Below are 16,798 nucleotides of genomic sequence, written 5' to 3'. Positions count from 1 at the left end.
ATTTGCAACAATTTGCAATAATATGAAATTGTTCACAAGTACGTTTTATAATGTATAATTAATAAATACTAATGTATACATATCTAGCTTTAAGTATCATCGTCACCCCCAAATAAAGAGCACAAAGTAGAATTCACGCGTTACTGAAAGGATTCATTACAGGAGGGAGCGTAGCAGCTTTGAATCAGCAGTTACAGTGTCAAATTCGAGCGGTCGATTTACGCGTTACGATACACCCCCAAGATCAAGGACAACTAGTAGTTACTCTCGTACTTCCGGTGGTGGTAGCACGCCCGGGGCCAGTCCTGCTCATCCAACGGCAATGTCGCGTAGCAGCAGGCGTTCCTATCAAGATTCATACTACGACGGCGACTACAACGACCCAACGCCACGTAGATTTCGAAGTTACGACGAGTTCAGCCAGGGAAGTGGAGCGAGCCACGATGATTACCAGAGCAGCGTTCTGAGCGACGGTAAACTCAACGATGATGATTGTCCACCACCCCCATCGTCTCGACGACATGCCGTCCAGAGTGTTGTTACCAGCGTGGACCCACCTGTTCCACCGCCACCACCTATTTTACCTCCGCCCGACATCAGGCATCTTCAAAAGGAGCGAGTTCATTTATTGGAACAGCTCGAGGAGTGTCACAGTAGCGGCGACGAAGTGGGTTTTGCACCTAAGAAACGAGTTAAGTTGGATGGAAGTTCAACAACGATATTATGCGAGGACGATGAACCTGAAATCGCATCGTTGTTGGTAACTTCTCATTCCGGTAGAAAAGGCATGGACGTTAGACGCGTAAGTGACAGTAAAGTGGTGGTGCATCATAGTACGAGAAGAAGTAGCTGTGACGGCAGGGGTCCGGGACCTTGTAAGCGTCGTCGAGATACTTCTAGCAGGTGAGATTGAATAAGTTAGAGAAAGAAAGGGGAGAACGAGAGAAAGAGTTGCGTATCGTCTAAGATTTACGTGCGATATATCTAACTTTTTGTTTTTCTTCGTTCTAACGTCTAGACATCATGAGCATCACGATGGATCACGACCAGGAACACCTCTCGTCGACGAAAGACCTGAGAACCTTGTGCCGAGCGAGCCAAGAAGATTTCGCGAAAGGAGTCATGAGGGTCCTCTGTCGTTACCTTTACCAAGGTTTGCGACTCAGATGCTGAACAACAACAATACTAGTAACAGCAACAACAATACCACCACCACCACCGCCACCACCACCACCAACAACAATAACAGCAACAGTAGTAATAATAATAACAGTAACAACAACAACAACAGCAACAGCAACAGCAACAGCAACAGCAACAGCAACAGCAACAGCAACAGCAACAGCAACAACAACAATAATAACAGCAGCAACCACAACCACAACAACAACAACAACAACAACGGTAACAGCAGTAGCAGTAATGCTCGGTCGACGAGTAGCAGCAGTCTGAAAGTCACTAGTCCACCTTGTGCCAGCGGGCTCTCGGTTGCGGCCAGCCCTTGTACGGCACCACAGCCACCAGCCTCGCCACCGCCTAGACATTTGAGCCCCAGTCCAACGAGTTCCGACAGCGAGACGGCGCCCCAGTCTCCTAGTCTCGAAGAGAGAATACGTTCCCTCGACGAGAAGTATGAAAAGTGGTCGGGCTCGAGAGCTCTGAGTGCAGCCGGTGGCGATGCTTTGGCAAAACTCGACGCCAGCGCTTCGGAACGTTTTAAATTCCGACATAAACTCCTTGACTTGGATCTACACGAAGTGCAACCGTCGGATATAGTGAAATCCGTTCTCGCGAAAAGAAGTGTTTTCGACGAGGATTCTAAACGACTGGAGAACTTCAGTGAAAAATACGAACCGAAAGAATTTACGGGCGTTATAGGCGTCAGTTCGATGATCGGTAGCACGGCTGGGCTAACTTCTAGCGGGGGTTGCACCAGTAAAGTTTGTCTGCAGTATCCATTTCCTAGTCATCCGCCGGTGCAATTGACTAGTACCTCCTCTGTGAGCAGTCACATCGGTGGTAGTAGCACGATGCTCTCGACGAGCATGGTTCCGTTGGTATTGAAAACGACTGATCCACGCTCGACGATGCAGCACAATTGTGTACACCCAACCCCAGCGACACCGATCACTCCCGGCACGTCGATCAAAACCGTCAGTCCGGAATTACCACCGGTTTCTTTGCCCATCCGTCTTGCAAGTAGCGGAACGGCAGCAAGCAGTGGTAATAGTAGCGGTATAGGGTCGGCCAGTAGCCTTCTTAGTGGTAATAGTAGTGTATGTAGTATTCACAGCCTCAGCGCCTCGACGAATCGAGGATTACTTTCTAGTAATACAGTTTTGAATAATTCGTCGTCGTCAGTGGCGATATCTACGTCATCATCCTCCTCCTGTTCCTCTTCCTCTACCATTTCTTCTTCTTCTTCTTCTTCTTTAACGTGTTTAACGTCATCATCCACCTCGTCATCCTCCGCGATATCAGCAGCGTCTACAATTTCCTTGTCAGCAGCGGCAACAGCAGCAGCAGCAGCAGTATCCGGTGTTATTACGGCAACGACGATGATTTTAACGACAGCAACATCGACAACATCGATCCCCTCCACCTCGTCAGGCACGATACAGCAGACTTTATCGAGCGGTCAATATCATCAATCTTCCTTGACAACCGCTTCCTGTTCGGTGCCATTGTCTTCCACGATATCGTCCACGTTCGGCACGTCTTCGTTATCCTCTTCCTCGGTCGATGTACCTCGTGCTCGTTTACGAAAGGAGATTGGCAGCAGTAGCAGTAGCAGTAGCAGGGAGAGAAGAGACTCTCGAGAGGGTAGGGACAGTAGGGATTCTAAACATGGTAAAGGGAAGGATTGTCAGAGAAGATCGAGGAAAGAGGAAGTCGATCGCAAGGATCGGGATGACAAAGAAAGCCTTGGCAACAATGACGTCAATGAAGCCGATAATCACAGTAGAGATTTCAAAGAGACCAAGGAAACGAGGTACGAAAGGAGAGAACGAGAGGATAAGGAAAGAAGGGAGAAGGACGATCGGGAAAGACAGGAACGAAGAGACAAGGAGGATCGTGACAGGCAGGAACGTAAGGAACGAGAGGAAAGAGAGAGAAGGGAGAAGGATGAGGAACGTAGGGAAAGAGAGAGACTGGACAAGGAACGCCAGGAGAAGGATAGAAGGGAACGGGAGGAACGAGAACGCGAGAAGAAGGAGAGGGAGGAGAACGAGTTCAGGGAGAAGGAGCGGAGAGATAAGGAACGGTTGGAACGTGAGAAGAGAGAACGAGAGGAAAAGGAGAGGCAGGAACGTAGGGAACGCGAAGAAAGAGAGAGAAGGGACCGGGAGGAACGGGAGAGGAAGGAACGTGAATTGCGTTTGGAACGGGAGAAGCAGGAGAAGGAACGTCTCAGGAAGGAACGAGAGGAACAGGAAAGGCGAGAGAAAGAGGAAAGGGAGAGATTGGAACGGGAAAGGAGAAGAGAGGAAAAGGAACGTCTTGACAAGGAGAGGAAACGTGAGAGGGAAGAGAAGGAACGTTTGGAACGAGAGAGGCGGAAGGAGAAGGAGGAACGCGAGAGGTTGGAGAAGGAAAAACGTGAGAAGGAGGAGAGGGAAAGGTTGGAGAGAGAGAAACACGAACGGGAGAAGAGAAGGGAGCGAGAGGATCAAGAGAAACGCGAGAAGGAGAAGGTCGAACGAGAGAAGAGAAGAGATCGCGAGGACAAGGATAAGGAAAAACGTGAACGCGAAGAGAGTAGGCGTCAACAACCTACCGATAATCATCTACATCAATCGGTAACGCAATCTCAGATCCAACAGGCTTCTCCAGCCCCGGTACCAATAAAACGTAGGTGTTCGTCCCAAGATTGTCCCACCGAAGACGATACCAAACGTATGAAGATCTCTGATCATCGTAGAGACAGCAAAGATCGGCCTAGACAGAATAGAAGATCGGAGGATCGCAAACATCGCAATGACTCTCATCGTTCTAGTCGAGAAAGTAGGGAAAGTAGAGAGAGCAAAGAATCTGGTGGTAGTACTGCACAAGATACCAGGGATACGACTCATGCCGATGTTAGGGAATCCACCAGAGAGAATAGAGAGAGCGTTAAAGAGAAACAGAGAAGTAAGAGAAGATCTGAAAAGGAATCGAGGGAACGTAGTCCTAGGGTATGTCAGGATGTCGACAAAGAATTCTTATCGAGATTAGAACTCTCGAAACGCAACGAAACGAATTCACCGAACGAGCAAACGTCTACGGCTTCTAACCACTCGAGAGAGCCGTCGCAATTCCATCAACAGCAGGCTTCTTCGAATCAACACAGCGACGTTGACGATGGCCCTACTCACGATATGCAAGTTGCACGGCATCCTTCGGCAACCGATACAGACAGCGACGAACCCAAGAAACATTCGATATTTGATATTGTAGACGACGAACCGGCTTACATCAGTATGTACGATAAAGTGAAGGCACGTTCGACGAAAAATATGCAGAAATTGGAGGAGGAGAAGCGTCAAGTGCGTTTAAAAGATAAGTTTTCACAGCTGAAGCAAAGCCGTGCCAGACGAGAGGAGAAGAAACAAAGTACATCTTGGGATGGAGATTCGGTCAGTAGCAAGGCTTTAACCGAAGACGAGGCTACGTCCGAATCGGACTCGGCTAGAGCAAAGTCTTTGTCGAGAAAGGGATCACGGTCTCGAATTCATTCCGACACTAGCGAGGAAGAAGAATCCTTTAACAACAAAGTTCGAAAGAATGTTAAAACGGATAGATTTCTTGAAAGTGACGTGGATCTTGGCTTTGCTGATACAGAAGAGAAACAAAATCCATTGGAGACCAATGTTGTGATCAACAGTGTACATGCCAGTGCAAAGGAGGAAGTACGTACTTCCGACGACGACGAAAGAATCACGTACCAAACGAGTCATCCAACGATCGTCGTCAATAATCACGAAAGAGATTCGCGCAAGAAATCGCATAAAAAGAAGCAAAAGCGTCAGAAAAATTCGGTGTCCAGCGAAGAAAGTTCGAAACTCGAATCCACCGAAACTACGGATCATAAAAGTAAGGCTAACGTTATATCGACTGATTCGGAATGTCGTTCGAATCATACGACTGAATCTGTAACGATTAGTACATCGACGGCAACACCAGTGGCAGCCATTGACAATGCTGAAGAAAGGATGCGCGCTGATAAGAAACAGAGAACGAAGAAGGATAAAAGAAGAGAACGAAACGGAGAAGACAAGGTTAAAGCAAGAAGGAAAAGATTGAATAGACAAGAAGCTAGAGATTCACAAAGAATGGAAGATATATTTGGTCCGCTTTCCGACGACGTTGATGATCCACCACCTCCAGACACCTTCTTTGATAGACTCAGTAATATGACATCTGAAAACAACGCTTATGTTTCTGACAGCGATGGTGGACGTAGTCCAGTTCTTGACGTTGAAAGAGTTAGAAGAAAAACAGAGAAGAAACGACAGAGACATCATCAGGAAGATGAGAATAGCGTTGACCTCGCTGAGGCTGGACGAGAAATCGAGGCTAAACTTTTAGGTCTACCAAATTCACCAAAATCTGCAATTGCTTGTACAGAGTCCAATGAACACGACGTTTTCCGTTTCACTGATGATAATGATAGTGTTGAACCATCTACTCCGACTACCGTACCCGAAAAGGTTAAAGAAAAGAAAAAGAAACGTAAGAAATCAAAGGAAGAACGTAGTCGGAAAGATTATCATCACCATCATCATCATCATCACCATCATCATGAAAAGACCGGTGAATTACCTTATCTTGGCGCGGACCCAAGTCCTCCGAGAGCAAGTAGTCCTTTGATTCCGAAAACGTTGTCTCCGACTTTGCCAGCTCTTAGAGATACATTGTTAAGTCCTATACCCAAGGTTGTAACGTCGAACACATCAACGGTTTCAGCTATCAGTACTCCTATTGTAAGCGGTGTCATTCAACCGCCAAAGCCTGAAAAGAAGAAAGAGAAATTTATTCCTGGTTTTGGAATAGAAATCGATGAAACTATTCACGAAAATGCAGTTAAAAGTATCTCGGAGCCTGAGGAACGTGAAAGTGGTTGCCAATCTCGTAACAGTAGAGACGAAACAGAAGTCTCTGTTTCAACAACACCACCTGTTCAAAATGAGGATAAACCAAGAGTCGCTATATCTCAGGAAGAAACAGAGGATGCTGTTGCAGCGTTGTTAGAAGAAACTTTCGGTGGTTCTACCGAAGATTTCTCTTACGAAGGAGAGGAAGAGGACAATGAGGTGGATGGTACAACTGGTCCTCCAGCCGAAGCACCCCAAGAGGATGTTGAGGAGATGCAACAAGCGGTTGAAAGTTTGAATGCGTCAGCAGTCGAAGGTGAAGATCTAAAACCTGATACTCCTCAAAGCGAACATGATCTTCAAATAGATACGGATACTGAAGAAGATCCAAATTACGAGAACTTCGATCTAACTCAACCACCGAAAACACCAGATATTCCGTCATTTTATAAATCACCAACAAAGACAACACCAACTACGGTGACACTTGCTATTGTTGCAGCGGAAAAACCCGTGGAAGCTCGTTTACCACTTAATCCTGTAATTCCCAAATCACAGAACTCTCCAAATTCAGTAATCGCACATTCTTGGAACCTTAATGAACATAAATCTCGCGATACGACAAAAACTGTACAAATTGATACGGTAGAATCCAATGTTACAATAGCCAGTCCTGAAAGAGTCTCACAATCTCATCGGACATCAACATCATCACCACCAACATACAAACAACCAATGTTGGGATCGTGTAACGTACCGATCGCAAATGAAACTTCACGAATTTCGGCAGCTAGTCCAAGACCTTCGACGATTAGTGTACAACCTCTGTATCAAAGACTACCAGTTTCACCTCAATCTCAAATGGTACCAATGCGTCAAGCTTCTCCAAGAATGCAGAATATTTCAACACCATCTTCGTCTTCGCCATCGAATATAACGCCTTTACCACCACTCGTCCCATCAAGAATACCACCTTTGATACCATCACAATTATCTCCGAGAATTCCACAACCGCTTTCACCGAATGGACAATGGAATCGAAACTCGGCATTGAGTCCTCATGTGTCTACCGTTGGAAAACCTTCACCACCACCAACTAGAATTGCAGTGAGCGTTCCTATTTCTGCGCATAGACCAGAGGTAACAGTACAACAGATCTATTCAACTGCAGCAACTCAACAACCAGTGATTCAACATGCTGCTGGTTTGAGACCGCTTACACCTAGTTATCCTCGAGGTGGTTTGCCACCATTAACTTTAAATATTCCACCACGTCCTTACATGCCAGTACCACCATTGGCACCGGGTATACAAGTAAAGAGTTCAAGAGATTCCGCTGCTTTAGGCAACAAATCTGTAATCGAGACATTACTCTCAGTCAATCCAAACGAACCACCACAAAGATTAGAAGAGCCTAAATTATCACCCGCTGTTATACCAGAGTCTACAAACAAGGCCTCGACTTCTCCGAAGGTTCCTTCGCCTAATCAACCACCTACATATATACCAGAAACAGCTAAAATTGAAATTAGTGCAAGTACATCTAGTCCAGCATTTGGAAAGTCAGCTAACATTACAGAAAATTGTCCTTCACAGTCGAGATCTCAGAAACAAATACCCGTGTCTGTAACAGGAGATAACAATGTTCTTTCTCCACGACCTAAACAAGAATTATCCCAACTCTTAACCACTCATGTACCACGTTGTTCTACACCTAGTCCTGTGATCATAGCACATGGACAATCTCACATAGTCCACAAATCTATGGTACATGGTCTGGGACCACCAACAGTTTCTTCTGCTAATCAATCCTTAATTAAAACGGTAGTACCAATAGTATCTCAACAATTAACACCAACAGTATCTCAACAATTAACACCAACAGTATCTCAACAATTAACACCAACAGTACAGTCCATAACGACCGGTGACAAATGCATCATTCCACAAACGACTGTATCTTTCTCTAGTTGTCAAAGAATGTCACCTGTTCCTCAAACGACTTCGCTTTCAAAGTCTCATTTACCTGTTGGTCCTTCAGTTTCACAATCAATAATAACTAGAGTCGTATCAACAACTGTGTCAACTGTATCAACTACTTCGATAACTGACAATGTAAGAGAATGCATAGAACCACGTATAGTACAGGCAGAAAAATCAGCAACAGATTCTGAGGCACAAATAGGACAGACTACGCAACCTATGCAATTAACACCACCGATACAGTCGACCCAACCTATTGAAATTATTAAACAAGAACCAGCTGTTATTATAAAGCAAGAAGATACAACATTAAAGGAAGAAATGAAATTTACTATTCCAAAAACAGAGCCACCTTTAGAACAGCCATGTGACACGGATATAAAACCTAAGGAAGAGAAACATGAATTCGTTGAATCGGAAAAATTAACATCTTGCGTTCCAAAAACAGAAGTATTGAACATTCTTGTACCAAAACTCGAGGAGGAGACAACTGTAAAATCTGAAGTTGTAAGCGAAGTAAAAGAGGAAGAAGATGAGGAAGAAGAGGAAGAGGAAGAAGTGGTAACAAAAGAAAATGAAGAGGTTGAATTGGATGAAGAACCTGTCGAAGATCCATTGAAAGAACCAAGTACGGATCCGCTTGCTATAGACGTGACAAAAGAAGATCCAACTGATAGCAAAGAAGATAGTGATTATTGGTCGGCCAAAGAAGTAAATATAGAAAGCGTAATAAAGAAAGTGGATGCCTTGTGTGATGGCGAAGGTAACGATGCGGAAGAAGATGTACAACATAATCAAGAAACTCACAATAATTCTCTGGAAACAGCAAAGAGTGAATCTGATTGGTTCGAAACTGAAACGACCGAGGATGAAAATAAAAAGAATACGACAGTTAATGACGATCAAGATGAAGGTGTGGAGACATGCGAGGCAGAATTAACGAAGAGTCGTCGTGGTAGATCAAAAACGAAACGAGGTGCTAGCGGTCGCGGTGGAGTTAGACGTGGTAGAACCAGTACTGCAGCAGCTGCACATAAAAGAGGTGGAAGAACATCTAGAGGAAGTAAACATCATGTTGCACATAAGTTACCTTATGCCGACGTTTACGAATTTCATGACGATAGCGAAGAGGATAATCCTGGTCGTCCTCGTCTGATACTCACCATTAAATCTGGACCACACACAACTGTTAAAGAATTGCCTCTGGAAGAACTAGTTTCACCAGCTACTAACACAAGAAAGTCTAGAAGATTAGCAGAGAAAGATGGCAGCAGAAACACTGTTGATGATGTCATCGAAGATGTAGTACGTGCATCAACAAATAAGAATTTAACGAGTGGTAATGTTGGTAGTATACATACTACAAGAAGAAGTACTAGGCACAACAATGCACCACGCAATGTACAAACTGCACAACCTAAAGTACAAATTACAGAACCTCGAAAATCACCAAGAGGTAGTCGTAAAGCGACAAGAAGGACTTCTGAAAACAATGACGATAGTGGAGAGGAGAAATTTATTAAATTGGTTGTTACCACGAAGAAGGTTGAGAATAAAAATGAAAACATTGTGACTGAAGAATCTAATCCAAAAGTGGAAGAGACTAATCAAACGTTGACACCACCTGAACAAAAATCTGTATCTCTTGAACCAACAACATTGATTGATCCAGTTACGGGAATGTTAATACCAATGAGAGAATCGGAGGAAGGTCAATATATACCAGTTAGTACACCAGCTAATCAACAACAAACTGCTACTAAAACGATGAGTGAAATTCGAACTGCTAATGTTACTGTTAACGAAAGTTCAATCAATGAATCATTGCAATCAAAATCATCATTTGATAATACTATTACAACGGTTAATGAAGAATTAAAGAAAGAACAACCTGTGGAAACTATACCTTGTCAGCCAATACAAAATCAGCTGATATCGTCACAAGCTAGTGTTATTACAAAGCCTCAATCTCCAATTATTCAAGCTACTTCTACCATCACAGTCGTGCAATCATCTACGACATGTACAACTGTTACAACTATGTCAACAATACCGAGTGTAGTTCCATCACAACCGATATTAACTTCTGCTACACAAAATAAACCTACGAGTTTGAAAGCTCATGTATTGAATGCAAGCAAATTATCGACTCAGCCTCAGCCTCAGCCTCAAGTTCAGCCTCAAGTTCAGCCTCAAATTCAGCCTCAAGTTCAGCCTCAAGTTCAGCCTCAAGTTCAGCCTCAAGTTCAGCCTCAAGTTCAACCTCAAATTCAGCCTCAAGTTCAGCCTCAAGTTCAGGCACAAGTTCAGCCTCAAGTTCAGCCTCAAGTTCAGGCGCAAGTTCAGCCTCAAGTTCAGCCGCAAGTTCAACCTCAGGTCCAGCCTCAGGTCCAACCTCAGGTCCAACCTCAGGTCCAACCTCAGGTCCAGCCTCAGGTCCAGCCTCAGGTCCAGCCTCAGGTCCAGCCTCAGGTCCAGCCTCAGGTCCAGCCTCAGGTCCATCCTCAGGTCCAGCCTCAAATCCAGCCTCAGGTCCAGCCTCAGGTCCAGCCTCAGGTCCAGCCTCAGATCCAGCCTCAGGTCCAGCTTCAGGCTCAAGTTCAGGCTCAGGTTCAGGCCCAGGTTCAAGCTCAGGCTCAACCACAACTGCAGACACAGTTGCAGCCGCAGCCACAACCACAGCCACAACAACAACAGCAGCAGCAACAGCAGCAGCCTCAGCCTCAGCCTCAGCCTCAGCCTCAAATTCAGTCTCAGTCTCAACCTCAGTCTCAATCTCAATCTCAATCTCAATCTCAACTTCAGCCACAATCTCAGTCTCAACCTCAGCCTCAGCTTCAGCCTCAGCCTCAACCTCAACAACAAATTGTTATTACGAAGCCTGTAGTTCCAATATTACCAAGTCAGACAGTAGTGCAAAATATTATCAAACAACCGACTCAAGCAATACAAAGTCTTCATTTGCAAATTCCTGGTGGTAGAGTAGTCTCACCTAATTTGAGTCCATGTACAAAACAGGCACAAGTAAGTACAGGGAATGGAAAGCAAGGACAACCAATGTCACCAGTACTTAATAATACAGGTGTACCACCCAATCCTAAGCAACACCTGCTACAGGCAGCAAAACAGCAGCAGCAACAACAACCATCGACCATAATAAATATGTCTCAAAAATTACCAATCAATGTTCATCCAGCTAGTGTTGTATCTGCACCAACTCAGAGAATACATCATCCAGTTTCACAGCCAGTAACAGCAAAAGGCATCAATGGGCAACCACATCCGCTCAATCCAAAAGCTCATTTATTACAAGCAGTAGTACCACCAATGGTAACTGGAGCAGTTGCAAGTCCTCCAACGCAACCACATCTCGTTGGTCCACCGACTGTTGGAGCAGCTGTAGGCTGCCCACGTCCAACCGGACCAAAACCTCAAGTATGTCTATTCTTATTTTAAAAACACTCATATGTGTGTGTGTGTGTGTGTGTGTGTATAGAACATTTAATTAAATATGTATTTGAATTATTTTTAGGTAACTGGTACTATGGAACCTCCTAAAGTAGAAGTCTCTATGTCTGGTTGTATTATGGTGCCCACTGCAAGTCCTCAGAGTCGTGGAGTGCCAATACCAACTTATGATGCGCCTATGGTAAGTAAAATAATAATAGGCTTTATCACATAATATATATATATTTAGAGAACAATTAAATTACGTTGCTAAACTAACTTGCCTGCTTTTTATTAGCATGGGAGTGCAGGTACTGCTCCATCACCGGGGGCTCAATATGGACTTGTGCCTCCACATCGTACTCAGAGTCCTCCATTGCCTCCACCTGCTCATCATCATGCTAATGCTTCTCAGGTATTTTTTTTTATTTTTTTTTTTATTTTTACTATCAACTCACACCAGATAATATCAAAAAATATTCAGATATAATTGCATATAATATATGGTTATTTAAAATTATAACGAAGTTAGAGAATTTTTTTATATTAATTTTATGTTTGAATCCTTGTAGAAATAAGTAATATAATTTTCTTTTTTGCAGAGTGACGTCGTGAATCATTATGGTGGATTATCACGTGGTGCCGAGTTACCTCCACATTATATGCATCCACAAGTGTTGCAATATCAATATCTACGTGCTCAACAGGAAGCTTTAACTCCGCGTATAGCTTATCATATTCCAGGAACAAGATCTCCTCATTTACCATTAGATCCAAAATTAGAAACTGGTATAGAAGATAGTCATAGTCCACCTTTAGAATTAAGGAGAAGTACAAGAACTCCTCAAGATCGTACAACGGATAGTCCACAAGTTGCACAGGTTTACATGCTTCATGGAAGTACACGATTGCCACCACCACCACCTCAGTATAATGCTGGAAGTAATCCATCTTTGGCTGCACCAACTGCAGCGAGAGGAGGTTATTACGAGCCACCACCTGCTCACTTACGTTCTCAATATCCTATGCCAGCGAGTGAAGCTCCAACGGATAGTGCGATTACACCTGACAGGCCAAGAAAGCATCAAGTAGTAACACCACCTCATGCATCACAAGTACCACCACAAGCAGATTCATTCCAAATGTTACTTCAACGTTATCCTGTCATGTGGCAAGGATTACTTGCTCTTAAGAACGATCAAGCTGCAGTACAAATGCATTTTGTTTTTGGTAATCCTAATGTAGCTAGAGAGAGCTTACCTTGCAACAGCGATGGCTCTACTCCACCATTACGTATCGCTCAAAGGATGAGACTCGAACAAACTCAAGTTGACGGTGTGGCAAGAAAGATGCAGGTATGTCAATCTGTTTCAACATATAAATAGGTATATATGGTCAATTTTGTTGTGAGAACTATAACTTTCCAACGAATAATATTATTTTCTTTAAAACAGACTGATAACGAACACTGCATGCTGCTTGCATTACCATGCGGACGTGACGAAGTAGATGTGTTACAGCAAAGTAAGAATCTTCAAACTGGATTTATCATGTATTTGCAACAGAAACAAGCCGCAGGAATTGTTAACATTGCTGCTCCAGGTTCGCAACAGGTTAGTTTAATATTTACCAATCACATAATTTATCTAATATTTATGATACGATCTTGAGGATCAATGAAAATATATAATATAACGATAAGCGATGTAATTCTTGACTGGTAGAATTTCTAAGATGATATTAATAAATATCTATTTGCAGCCTGCATACGTGATACATATATTCCCATCGTGTGACTTCGCAAATGAGAGTTTAGCGCGTATAGCGCCGGATTTGCTTCATCGTGTTGCCAAGATCGCCCACTTGCTTATCGTCATTGCCACGGTTTGAGACTGGACAGCATTCCGCTTGATCATAATATCTTACTGGTATATTTTCTACCTATTTTGCGCATCATGAGATGGGATGCTACATAAATGGCATGAAGCCTCTGGGGGTATTCCTATTCATGTGCGGAATTTCTAGAAGATAAGAGAAAGATAAAAAGAGAGAAAGAAAAAGAGAGAGAGAGAGAGAGAAAGAGAATAGACCATCGAGGAAAAGTTTAAAAAAGGGCTCCTTTTATCGGAGTCTCTCATCAGTGACAATCAAATGGAATTCGGCACGGATCACCGGCCGATCACATAGATCGTAAGCCTATATAGAACAACAAGGCGTCGTGTCGGGGTTGTGTGACGTAGAGAAAAATAGAAAGAGAGGCTAGCCCGGTCTAATTGAGAAAGGTAACCCTCCTAATCCTTCCCCCTTTCACCGTGTGTGCCTCCCTTCGTAAAACCGTAGAAAAGCAGAAAAAAAGTACGTCCTTTCCGATGACTTTTAGTACGCTTAATCGCTGACAGTGTTTGTGGGATCGACCGACTTTAACTCTTGGTCTTTCTGACAAGCTGGTCAGGCACAACAACCCCAATTCTCTTTTCTCTCGATGAAGACCTTCGATTCTCTCCAAGCGATATGATGTCCACGAAAAAAGACATTTTTTCGTGTTATACTATTACTACTCCTTCCTCTATATTAAAAAAAAAAAAAAAAAATGAAAAAAAAATGAAAAAAAATGAAAAAAAAAAGCAAAAACATAAAGATACGTCAAATAATAAAATAACTTCACCGTTGCCGCAAACGAGAACGGTCAGTTTCAGCGTGAGAGTTAATAATAGAAAAACAGATACATATATGAAAAAAGATAAAGATACGAAAATGAAGAAGAAGAAAAGAGAGGAGGAGGAGGAAAAGCCCCCTATCGTATCCCTCTTATCACTTATATGCGAGCTAATAATTTTTAAAAGTAAGGGCTTAGACATTAACGACACACTGTGTAAATTATAATAAGCGAGCCAGCGAGGGCATAACTACTGTGATTTTAATTATTTAACGATATATATCTGCGTAAAGACGACGAAGACGAAGACGAAAAAGAAGGAGAAAGAGAAAAGAGAAAAAAAAACAAAGAAATTAAACAAGAAGTGAAAAACATATTAAAAAGTGATCTGCTTATGGATCATCTTCGCGGTATGTGATGTGTTTTTTGTATAATACTGCTCTATATAAATACCTATGTACTATATTACTGTAACAATAGTTGCTGCTGCCGCTCGTGTTGAATTAGAAAGTAAATCACGATATAGACTTAGTGAACAAAACAGCAAAGGAAACAACTACCTAAGTATAGCGTTTATCCCTAGTGTATCATAATTTCCCACGGCAGGATGTAACATATTATTATTATTATTATTATTATTATTATTATTATTATTATTATTAATTATTAATTATTAATTATTAATTATTAATTATTAATTATTATTATTATTATTATATTAGCATCATCATTGTTATTATTATTATTATTATTATTATTATTATTATTATTATTATTATTAATATTATTAATATTATTATTATTATCATTAATATTATGATATTTAGTACTACTATGTATATTATAAAAAGATTTTTAATATTAATTCTTATGCCGATTATTTTATTATTATTATTATTATTATTATTATTATTATTATTATTATCATTATTACTATTACTATTACTATTACTATTATTATTATTAATTTGATTACTATTATTATTATTATTATCATCAATATTATCATTATAATTAAGATTAATTAGGATTATTATTATTATCTTTATTAGTTTATTATTACAATTATTATTATTACTATTAATATTACTATTATTACTAAAACTACTGCTATCACCACTATTGCTATTACTATCGCCACTATACTATTACTACTACTACTACTACTACTACTACTACTACTGTTACACTACCACCATTACTACACCTATCACCACTACTATACTACTACTATACTACTACTACTATCTACTACTACTACACTACTACTACTACTATCTACTACTACTACTATTACTACTACTACTATTACTACTACTACACTACTACTACTACTACTACTACTACTACTACTACTACTACTACTACTACTACTACTACTACTACTACTACTACTACTACTACTATACTACCACTACTCTCTATTATTACTATTACCGTTGCTATTAATTATTATTAACGTTATTACATCAGGCTAGCTAAAGCGTACCGAAACCGCACGTTTAAAATGAAGAAGAAGAGGGGCTTAAAGCAGCAAAGTCGTGCTTGTATAATGAAAGTGCGATCGATCTCATTGACCATTGACGCCGCCCTAATTCTACAACACACTTCCATCCCATTTAATTCCTAATATCCCTTGGCGTTGCATTATCGATATTGCAACGTTTCTCTCATAGACTTTTTAGTAATTATGTCCAAGAGATAATAATGCGCTTACGTGTATAGAAAGAAAGAGAGAGAAAGGGAGAGAGAGAATGAGAGAGCGATAGAGAGAAAGAGAGAGAGAGAGAGAAAGACCAGAAGAGAGTTGCACTATATCACACACACACAAGAAGAACCGTGAAAAAAAAAAGAAGAACATATTTAAGAAGTAGTAATATAAGTAACTCTTACCTATTTACGATATTATACTGTTGCGCGTAGGGCGCATGCCTCTAGAGAAGTAATGTTATATTAAAATGATAAAAAAGAAAAAAAAGAGAACGAAGAAAAAGAAGAGAGGAAGGAAAAGAAAAAAATAAATTAAATCACATACACATACATACACACACACACACACACATACACATACAGAAGTATATTAGGGATAGGCGGATAAAACTTAGGAATTTTCTAATAATATGTTAGCTTTATTATCGACTAATCGCCTTTCATTTTTTAGACGATTCATTAACTTTTTGTGTTTTATATTTTTTATTTTATTTTATTCTATTTTATTATTATTCCTTTGTTTTTTTTTTTTTTTTTATGAACAACCGTTTGTACATACATTCGTACGTACAGTTTATGCGTGCATACATACGTGCATGCGTGCATATATATTTATATATATATATATATATATATAAAATGCAATGATTCTTTGGCAGTACATGTCCTTCGTGAAATAGTAGTAATTATATTAGGAAAGAGAGAGAGAGAGAGAGAGAGAGAGAGAGAGGGAGAGAAAGGGAAAGAGAGAAAGAGCGAGAGAGAGAGAGAGAGAAAGAGAGAGAGAGAGAAAAAGGAAAAAAAAGCAGAACATTATGATTACAAAATAACGAGAAAAAAATTAGAATTTACTTTTCCATTTTTTTTCTAATCTTTTTTCTGTTCTTAACGATATCATCTCATTTATTTATTTTTTCTTTTTCTTTGT

At 41.2% G+C, this 16,798-nt stretch overlaps 1 protein-coding gene across 38 annotated transcripts in view; it reads left to right on the top strand.

Moving 5' to 3' along the window:
* Positions 1-14,249, top strand: part of LOC127069911 (protein split ends) — a 68,329-nt gene extending 54,080 nt beyond the window's left edge. For 3 of the 38 annotated variants that reach the window (XM_051007582.1, XM_051007581.1, XM_051007584.1), the window contains exons 7-13: positions 151-903; positions 1,019-11,492; positions 11,590-11,706; positions 11,803-11,919; positions 12,107-12,859; positions 12,959-13,117; positions 13,266-14,249. In XM_051007582.1, coding sequence (XP_050863539.1) covers positions 151-903; positions 1,019-11,492; positions 11,590-11,706; positions 11,803-11,919; positions 12,107-12,859; positions 12,959-13,117; positions 13,266-13,394 — 12,502 coding nt within the window. In that variant the 3' untranslated portion in view covers positions 13,395-14,249. The remainder of the gene's footprint in view (positions 1-150; positions 904-1,018; positions 11,493-11,589; positions 11,707-11,802; positions 11,920-12,106; positions 12,860-12,958; positions 13,118-13,265) is intronic. The other 35 variants (XM_051007621.1, XM_051007620.1, XM_051007616.1 and 32 more) reach the window with 35 other exon arrangements.
* The last annotated feature ends 2,549 nt before the right edge of the window (positions 14,250-16,798 follow it).

The sequence above is a fragment of the Vespula vulgaris genome, chromosome 17, assembly GCF_905475345.1.
Source record: "Vespula vulgaris chromosome 17, iyVesVulg1.1, whole genome shotgun sequence".
NCBI classification, from domain to species: Eukaryota; Metazoa; Arthropoda; class Insecta; order Hymenoptera; family Vespidae; genus Vespula; species Vespula vulgaris.
This window is presented reverse-complemented; position numbering and strand designations above follow the sequence as displayed.